Below are 10640 nucleotides of genomic sequence, written 5' to 3' on the forward strand. Positions count from 1 at the left end.
ACCACCACCACCACCACCACCACCACCACCACCACCACAATCAGCTTCTATTCTGGCATACTTGTATGTAATTAATACATACATGATTTTTACTCATAAAGTACAACTAAACCAACTACTATTGTCTTTTTAGGGAAACACAGCCCCACTTTCTTGGCACATTCGAATCAGTGTATTAATAGGAACAGCCAAAGCCATTCAGTACTTGCACAACACTGACCCGTGCTCAGTCATCTGTGGCAGTATATCAAGGTAAATTATCTCAGAGCTTTAGGTTACATCTGAAAGCTCCTTTCATCATTACAGGTGAGTCAGACTTCACACTGTTTTCTGTCTATGGTTTCCCTGGCATGTATGTGTGCATATGTGTGTGTGCGTGTGTGTTAAAAACACTCAATCTAAGTATTTAAAATTTTACCTTTTTGTTAATGAGAACACATCTGCCAAATTTAAAAAGCACATTTCTGTTGCCCAAGAGAGAGTTTGTATTATCTCTGGGAATTATTCATGAATAATGTAGATGAGACAGTTTTGCATACCTTATTAATTATACCTGATAGCAAACTGTGAACTGAACCTTTATTAATCTCACTTTTTTTTTTTAAATTGAGGTTAAAAGAAAAGTTAAGTGACTTACTTAAATGGAGATTCTTGGCAAGATAACAGTAGTAAATGGCAATTAAAACTCTTTGTCCTGAGTCTCCAGTGTCTTGCTGATTCCACTGAGTCTGCTGCCTCGTAGCTGTGTATATTCATCTGTGAAAAGCCGAGCAGCAACTCCTGTGTTCATTTTTAATATGTAAGAAAATTAGAAACAACTTCCATCTTTATTCTTCAGTAGACATAAGAATCATTCAGAGAGTAGATAGGCTGTAGCAACGCTCCCCCCTTCCCCCCTCCCCCCGCCTCTGTGAAGTTTTCCTATGTGTCCTTTATCTTGAACTCATCTAAAAGCAGGTAAATACGCCTTTGCTGAATAGCGGGGAAGACTGAATTTAAAAGGCTACTGACTCCTCTGAACCATCTCCAGTATCTTGGATAAAGTTCTTAGTGTGCTTAAGAGTTGACAGAAGAGGGACTGACTGCTTCTTTGTTTTTCTGGTGAAATGAACTCCATATGAAAAGACTAGATTTTTATTTTAGTCCTAGAAGAATCGAGGGAACCACCCATAGATGTCTGCTCCTGTTACGATGTGGTAATTCATCAACTGCTAGTGATCCTATAAATCGGCATAAAATTGATGCACCCTTACAGCATCTCATACATAGATGGAAAGTGGAGGTCTCAGAGCTCAGTGGAGTCAGTCTTTGAGGTTGGTTCTAAAGGGCTCCAACCTGAAACAAACTCTCTTGCACCCAGCTCACAACCAGCTCAGCACAGTAGGTGCTCAAATATATGTTTTTAACTGAGTAAATAAATCAATCAATAAATAATCATCTGGACTTTTGCTGTACCTATTCTTCCTTTGGTTTAAACTGAAAGTGAGCATGAGCTTATTTTCGATCTGAAACAGTAATACATTAATTTTATTAATTTTCCTTTTGTGTGACTACATTCATCAAATCTCCTAAAAGCAGAGGTTGATAGGAAAGAAGGTGATATGAGAGAGGATGTCAAGGTCCTTGTACTTGATGGGAGAGGGGGACAAGGAAGGCCTCTAACTGCGGCAAAGGGAACATCAGGGTGAAGGGATACACTTCCAGGTTCTTCCGAAGTCACAAGGTTTTCCACAGCTAACACTAGGTGAGGAGATTTGGATGTGCCCCTCTAGCATCTCCATTTTGGTTTTAAGCTAGAGCACAGGCTGTGGACCCTGATTTCTGCTTTGCCACTAATGATTAATATCTTCCGGCAGCTTTCCAGGAAATAGGCTCAGAGTCAGAGGTGTTTAAGGGCCTGCTTTTAGGAACAACAAATTTTGGGAGGGAGAGAAAGAGGAAGGCAGAATTTATTGTTTGAAGAAGCTGAGCTGGAATATTGACATCAAGGCCTCGGCCAGTGCTATGGGGAAACACTGGAGTTGGAGTGGCCCTTTGAAAATATCCCAAAGTGAGGCCAGGTGCTCGATTTTTGTACCCCTGTGTCTGGCCAGCCCTAAGTGGGGCTGTAACTTGGCTAAGGCAGCTCCCTTCTTCCAAGCACAGATCCCAGGTTGAGGCTTAGCTGTGAGCCACCAGCAGCCATTTCCAGATTGGGGAAGGACCTGGGCCACACCACTTACAGCCACCACAGTTATGGAGGAAGATTTGACTGGATGGCAGTCTGCAAAATGTGACCAAATGATTCTTCGTTTTCATGTACTGTCTTTCCCACCTCTTCCCATCCTTTCCTCTTAGTTCAGTAGAAGCTGACTTTCCACTTAAAATGTGATTTGGAGCAAATTGCTTAACTTATCTAAGTTTCAGTTTATCCATCTGCAAAATGCTAATAAAAGAATAATAGCTTCTATCTCTTTTGGTTAGGTGACATAAATTATACATAGTGCTTGGCAAAGAGTATGCACTCATCAAATGGTATAACTGGTCAAGAAGTGGCAGGAATAGCAGTGGTGGAGGCTAAGAGATGTGATGGCCAATCAATCTTTTTACTTCTCACTCTTTTACCTACTGTCTTAATTTGTTCAGGATGCTATAACCAAAATACTATAAAGTGGGTGGCTTATAAACAACACACATTTATTTCTCACAGTTCTGAAGGCTGGGAAGTCCAAGATCATGGTGCTGACCTATCCTTTGTCTGTAAGGGCCCACTGTCTGGTTCATAGACAGCCATCTTTTCTGTGTCCTCACATGGCTGAAGGGGCGAGGGATCTTTTTAGGGCCTCTTTATAAGGCACTAATCCCATTCATGCGGGCTCTACCCTCATAACTTAATTACTTCCCAAAGGCCTACCTTCTAATACCATCACTTCGGGGTTTAGGATTTCAACATAAGGATTTTGGAGAGACACAAACATTCAGTCTATAGCACTTTATCTTCATCATCAATTTATTGTGTTTGAAAAGTAGACCCACAAACCAACCTCTATTTTAAGAAAAGTCACTTCTGTGTATGTTAATTGAAAAAAATTTTAAATCATGTTCATTTTAGTTCACAAATATTTATGGAACATATGTTGTGTGCAGAGCATTGTATTAGACCACAGGGGAAGAGGATGATCAATCTTGTCCTTGAAGGTTCAACCTGGTGATTAGAGAAATAACACAAACACAGAAAATTAGTGCAACAGTAACTATGTCCAATGCATGGTTGGTCTGAGAAGGCTTTTCTTCTAATTAGGTAGTTCCAAGCCAAGTCTTTGAGGAGCTGGGTCATGGTAGAGGATAGAAAGAAGGGGAGAAAATGTGCTGGTAGAGGCAATAATTTGTTGAAGGGAACAGAGTAAAGAATTGCCAAGTGTATAATGAAAGCAAGACAAATTGATTGATTGGAGAGGAAAGAACAAGGCTGTATTAGGAAAGATAGCACTGGAGAGGAGTAAGGAATGTGGCGGGTAGAGGCTTTGGATGGTGACTTGAATACTTACAAGGCTGAGAATCTATCTGGTTTTGATAAGTGAGGCTTGGGGGACTCTGAAGCTTCTCTGGGGTATAAGTGGGAACAGAAAGGTTCTGTAGTCTCTTAGGTGATCTCACAATTTAAAAATAGGCCATTTCTTCCAGGCCAGTATCCTAGGTACTTGTCTGAATGTGCCGAACTCTAAAATCATTTAAATAACACTGCTAGATGAGTGTCCACTGGGTAATATAGATAGACTACAGAAAGAGAGCTGATCAGTAACAGGGAGAATTTCATGGAAGAGGCAGGATTTAAACTAGGAATGCAGCTAGCAACATATTTTATTTTTTTAGTTGGTAAAGAGGAGGGTGGGTGTCTTTTTGGGTTTTCCAAAGGGTTCAAGGACTCAATATAGCCATCTATAGACGACCCCCACCCAGGCATGTGTCAGGGTGTAGAGTTCCGGGGCTGTGGGCATTTATTTGATAATTGTGGTTTCACAAGTGCTCATCAGCGTGTTCCTCTGTTCCAGAGCAAATCGGCCTCTTCCACAGCCACTGAACTCTTGGCCTTTCTATTGAACCTGCCAGCAAAGCTGTTAATCAGTGCCAACTTTAATGGTAGAATCCCCCGTTTTCTTTGGTGATGGGCACAACTGTTCTCTGGAAACTGGAATGAGACCAACTCATTTCATTCAAGGCACTGAGCATCTGTCAGATGGTAATGACATTCAGTCTCTAGCAGTCTTGGCCAGATGTGAATTGGCTGACCTAGATTACCCTCCCGAATCTTTTTTAAAGAATCCTTCGCTTTGCTCTAAACTTGGGCTTCCCCGATTCTTGGTTCCTCTACGTCCAGCCTCGTGCTTTTAGGATGATCTAAAATCCCCAGTCTTCTGCTTTTGTCATATTAATTTCTAATTCTTTATAGGAAAGGCAGCTTCTAGGAGATATGTTATTTAATTTCACAGCCCTGATATTTGGCTAAAAAAAAAAAGGACATTTCAAAATGTGTTAAACGGTGACCTTTTGGCTCTATTTTTGTTGGCGTGAGAAATGGAAGATATTGTTACCTTTATTTTCTTTTCTGTGTCTAGGCCCAGACTGATGAATCACAGAAGAGTTTATCGTACATCAGTTGACATTATTAAATAATGTTTTTAACAGTATGTAATAACACAGAATGAGTGCATAAAATGAGATTAAATGAAAAAAGTCAAATCAAAGTAGAGTACACAATTATAACTTTGTAGTACTACAAATTTATGAATTAAAGAAATCGATTAAAAATAAGACATACCAAATATAAATAAGACAGAGAGACATAACTTTTTATTTAATGTTTTTCTACATTATGTTTTTAAATTTTTTATTTAAGGATTATGTTCTATTCTCATAAAATAAAATTTATTAGAAAAAAATAACTTGCTATCAGACCTTTCTATCTCATACTGAGTAATCAGAAGTTCCAAGGGGGAGTCTCTAGTTACAACATGATATCTGAAAATTTTATTTCATTCATTATCTATAATTAATTCCATATACAAAGAAGCTTGATAATCTTACGCATTTGTGGTTTTAAAGAATAGTCCAAGAAATGAAGAGAGCAAGGTCATTATTCAGCAGCTTGGAGCCCAAGGTGTGAGCAACACCTTTGTCTAAGCAAAATGAAATGGTATCCACCCTGTCACTGGCGAGGACATGGAAAGAGCACAGGCAATCCGGGTTCGGGACTGAGTCTTGCCTCACACTCTCAGGCCACAGTTTTCTTCTCACTTGTACATTCAGAGCCAACTGAGATGATCTCAAGTCGGACTTTTTCTTGCTTTCAAATTCTGTGACATTGCACCTGCCTATTTTTGTGCTGCACTCTGTACCCACACATTTAGCGATTGGGATAGGAGAAGGATGTGACTCTACATTTTAAAAAATCCTGGCTGAGCTTTACACTGATTAGCTTTGGAATGAGGATGAGCTCAGCTAATTTTCGAGAGGTACTTCCAGAGACCTGCTTGCCCTAGAGCAGGTTAGGCAAAGTCCCGAATTACCTGTTTCCCAGAAATACCTTCTGCCCAGTCTTTTCTCTGTCCTCCTTTTTCCACAACCACCCCAGTGATGTTGTTGCTGTCCGGCCTCTTGTCACTGGTTAAGTGTGTGGCCTTTGGGGTTAGGAAAATCTCAATGCAAATCCTTCCTCTACTGTTTTAAGTAGCAAGTTACTTAAATTCCCTGAGGCTCAGTCTCCTTATCTGGAACTGAGCAGGATACTCTTCCACCTCCTTCCAGGGTTGTAGGGATAAAGTGAGATAATTTGATTAAAGCACCAGCCAGGGCTTGGCTATAAACTGTAATTCCTCCCACCTAATACGAGACTGTCTCTACCACCTTCCAAGTGTCTCATCCAACCTGTCTGGGATGCTTGCACAATACATTGTTAGAGCTCCATTTGGGTACAGCTCTAATGATGAGAACTTCCTTTATATTGAGCTAAAATCTTTCTTCCTTGACTCATTCAGCCATTATTTTGCTGCTGGAAATCTATATAGACCTAAAGAAAAGAAGAAATAACAGTTTATTTCATTTCTGCTTTGTAATCAACAGTTACTTAATCTTTTGTGAGTAGCCGAATAAAAAGATGTTTCTTCACTTTAACCGTAGTAAACAGAAAGAACTCTGAACACAGAAAAAGGAGACCTAGGCCTTAGCCCTGGCTCTGCCATTAAAAAGCTGTTTTGCATACAACAAGTCATTTCAACCCTGTGAGCCTCATTTACTTCATCTGAAAAAGGAGCGCTCATACTATAGCAGCATGATGACAAATCAGTTTCATCTTATATTCCACCTTTGATTGATTGGCCATGACTTCCCACATGCATGCAGTGTTAAAAGGGAATCTGGGGTGTTTGCTTTCTGAACTCAATTAGTGATGTCTGCCAGGAATATGGGAGGATGTTTTGGCACCCTTCGGATCACATGTTTGCCATATGCAGAGTGGTCTAAGGCTGCTTATGGTTTTAGATCCTCTTAATTAATGGATTATATCAATGCATGTTTGCTTACTATCTTCTACAGACTCCACATTATGCATATGTAAACAACATAAGTTGGTCTCTGAGTGAGAGTCAAATGGTACAGTGCAGGCTGTGTAGTAGGAGCTTGGAGAAAGAAGGGCCACTGGAATTCAGAGTGGTTGAGTGAAAATGTCATGGAGGAAGTGAATCTTGGGCTGCATGGAGAATTTGAATAAAAATAAGGGAGGGGGCACTACTTTGCAGGTGAGGGGAACAGTGTAAAGAAAGCCTCCATGGAAGGGAAGTGGGGGAGGGAAAGATGGGTAAAGGGAGTCAAATGTATGATGACGGATGGAAACTAGACTTTTGGTGGTGAGCACGCTATAGTGCATACAGACATTGAAATAATGAACACCTGGAATTCTTATAATGGCATTAACCAATATTACCTCAATAAAAAATAAATAATTTTAAAAAGAAAAGGAAGGAAGCCCCCCAAACATCAATAAGCACAGTCTACCCTAACTGCATTGGTAAGTGCTAATATATCAGGGAGCTAATAGGCTGCGGACAGAGCTCAACAAAAGCCAGAGGACTTTAGACCTGACCTAAAGGCCCATTGAATAACTTATTAATCTTCCCAGCAACCCCGTATTTAGGTATCGTTGGTCTTATCTCAGTTTGATAGAGGAGAAAGCTGAGACTTCCAGAGGTTAGTAACTTGGCTCTGTCATACCTATGTAGATGGGGGAGGGAGGTGGGGGTTCCATGTTTGTGGGTCAACAGTCATGCTCTTATTAGGTAATTAAGGGTACCTAGCTGGGGTCCCTGGAAGCACACTGGCTTCATCAGACAGAGACAAGGAAATTGGGCAAGAGAGAAGAATATACTCAGTATGCGCAAATTTGGACATGTCGACATTGGCCTGGACTTTGAGGGGCAGATTTGGCCTGGAGCTCTGCATTCAGAGTCTTTGTCCTGTTTAAGCAGTAAGGTTAAACAGTCTTCTGAGGAGACACTCACTTTCAAGGACACAGCTGCAGGACACCCAAGGAGGAAGGCAACCCCACATTTCAATGGTATTTTCAAGAAGTCTGGTGGTTTAGTTAACCCAAGAATGTTTTAGTAAGGTGAATTCTTCTAAGGGAATGTTATAAAAACAACAATTTATTTCCAGATGGTAGAATTTGAGGAGGAAAAGGATTTAAAGAAAAGAACCTTGAAGAATTGAAGTCTTTGTTCCTAACTAAAGATCCTCACATTTTTATTTGGAGAACGAAGATGTTTTTGAATTACGGGATCACATAAAAGCGTCTGAGAGAAGTAAACCTTCTTGCTTTTTCCATCCAATCCCTTAGCAAGCTTAATTGTTTTCACTTTTGTGAATGATATTAAATTCAAATGCATTTTATCCTCAGTGTTTTTCATCCCAGATATTCATCCCCATTAGTGTCCAAAGTAAGGAGATAATCTTGGTGAACATATTTAACGTTTCCTATAAAATGATGTTATCTCATCCGTGTTGCCATTCGTCTCCTGCCAAGCGAAACAGTCTTTCATAAGAGGGAGGAGGTCAAGGAAAATGAACATTGATCAGAGGTGCATGGTCATAGTAAGTGCATGGAGAATTTCCTTTGTGAGGGACTAGAAAGACTGAGTGGTTGGGGAGGAGGGTAGGAAGCCATAGATTGGCTTCTTCCTACGACCATGACGCCTTTGGCTGAGGGCCCAAACGTCTCCTACTTTTACTCCCAGACCTGATGTGTGTGGCACAGGCTAAAGCTTACTGTTTAGTAGGGGGCACCAAGCCAGCAGGGAATGCAAAGTCTGTTTGTTTGACTGATTGCTTAATTAACCAGTTTCCTCCTCCATCGCTCAAAAAATCTTTTGTTTTTAGAAACATTTTTAAATACATGCAATTCTTTCTTTTTCCTCAGACTTTTCTATTTTCCTCCTAATGTCTCCTTCTAAAATATCCAAATATGTTCATTTTTTCCTAAGGGATACCAAAACAATGAAATATTACATAAATTAAAATCTCCCCTAGTCTATTTACCATCACTGTCTCTAAACCTCAACATTTGTTTATTTATACACATGGATACATACCTGTATACACACATATGTACTAAATAAAATATATATATATATGTATATATATATATTCCTCTCCATCATCTTAAAATCCATGGAAATGTTAATTTAGTCAGATTCTTCCAGAACTTCTCTGGAACTATTTTGAAGCTCAGCCAATGCCTTCAAACTAGTTAACCCAAGGGCCCTCAGATCTCCAGGGTCATTCTGCAACCCTTGGTACCTTTGTTACTTCAGATTGGTGTCCTTGAACTTCTAAAGATACCCAACTAAGTTCCCTGAGATTTTAAGGCAAGGTGGTGGGTGTAGGATGGGCCACAGCCAGCCTACCTCTTTTAAAACACATTTCGAGTGTTCCCCCTGCCCCATGTATCACATGCTCTTCGTATGTTTTCTCCTTTAATCCTTGTAACAGCGCTGTGAGGTGGGCATTATTAGATCTTTTTATCTACAAAGAAGCTTCGGGAAGTTGTGCTAGTTTGATGAGAGACGATATTTCACATTTACAGGCGGACTACCCCTTACTGACCTGTCCTTTACACAGAGAGCCTAGGACTCATGAAGCACCTATAAAGCAAAAACAAGTTCTAATACTGTCTCTGAATCCTGCCTGGGTTCAATGGGAAAGAAAGAGAAAGTTGCATAATCCACGGGGGCGGAAATAAAGGGTTTTGGCTTTGTTTCATTTAGGCCAGACCTACCGCAAGCTGCAGTGGGGGAGGGTGTGTGTGCCCTTTCCAGTAACTTGCAGGTTCTTGGAGAAACTGGGTCTTGCCTCATTTGGTGAGAGGTATCTTGGTGTTGCAGCATCAGTAACAAAGACAGCAAGATGTCCTGTTGCCTCAGGCTGTCACAGAGAGGCCAGTTGGGTCTTCTTGTCTCTGGGGCCAGTTGGATGGAGTCTGGACTTTTCCTGAGAGTTGACAAGTACTCAGGTACTCAGCTACTGGGCACCAATAACTCCCCCTAAAATCCTTTAAAATATGTATATCTTTAAAAATCAATCATGCACTTACATATCAAACATGGTAGAGTCGTTTAAATTCATATCCTGCATTATAATCTAGTTGTATTGTCTTGCTTTATATTTATGGTCCACAGGCTTCAACTAAATTAGGAGACAAACTGGTGAGCAAAGAAAGCAATTTTTGTAGCCTTTGCAGGCTTCAGGTCCCCAAAAAGAATTGTCTTAGAGACCCCTAGCAAGAGGGAGATTAAAATAATGTCTCCAGAGTCAGGATATAAAATTCACCACCTTGTGTAGGATTTCCACCCATCTCCTTAGTGTACTACCACTGATCTTCTGCTAGACAAATTATTTAGAAAGATGATGGTCGCTCTGTTACACTAAATAGCCTTGTGGGAAAGAACAGAAGAAATGGGTTGTAGAAACACTAAATTAAGCATGTGGTGGGCCATTGGATGTTTCTCATTTGTATCCTTGGTAGCCACATAGCTGGTAAGCTGCCCTTTTATTGCGTTATATTGTTATATGATTTTAGTTCTTTTATATTGTCTTTATTTTGTTAGTCTGTTTTTAGCCTTATAGGATAAACATATTCAGTTGACCTGCATGGTAGCAGTAGGCACTTTATATTTGAACATTCTATTTAAGGTTGAAGCAGGGGAAAGAATTAGGGCAGAATTGATTGTTGAAGGGCCTTTTGCAATTCCCACTCTCCTATCACAGAACATCCTTCTTCCTCAGCTACCATTAACCTTTATTTAGAACACAGTAAATCATTGGACGCAAAATTTATGTTATAAACTAAAGTCTCCTGGTAAACAACTTGTCTTCTCACCAAATATCATTATGCAAAGTATAAATGCAGTGCCTTAGAACAATTTCACATTCTTATTGATGGTCTCCCACTGACCCAAAGAACTCTGTGGGTCTTATTGTGTAACGCATTGTGGTTACCCAGCTCAGCTTTGCAGAAACATGATTCACCAGTTTTTTGCTGAGGGTCAAATAAATAGATTAGATGATGGGTTTTATTGTTGCTGCTGCTTCCTTCCACTCCCCCCCCCAACCCG

At 40.3% G+C, this 10640-nt stretch overlaps 1 protein-coding gene across 1 annotated transcript in view; it reads left to right on the plus strand.

Moving 5' to 3' along the window:
- The window catches only part of IRAK3 (interleukin 1 receptor associated kinase 3), a 37139-nt gene that overhangs the window by 18300 nt on the left and 8199 nt on the right, over nt 1-10640 (plus strand). The window contains exon 8 of the mRNA XM_006923926.3: nt 134-252. Coding sequence (XP_006923988.1) covers nt 134-252 — 119 coding nt within the window. The remainder of the gene's footprint in view (nt 1-133; nt 253-10640) is intronic.

Source organism: Pteropus alecto, unplaced genomic scaffold, assembly GCF_000325575.1.
Source record: "Pteropus alecto unplaced genomic scaffold, ASM32557v1 scaffold76, whole genome shotgun sequence".
Classification (NCBI taxonomy): Eukaryota; Metazoa; Chordata; class Mammalia; order Chiroptera; family Pteropodidae; genus Pteropus; species Pteropus alecto.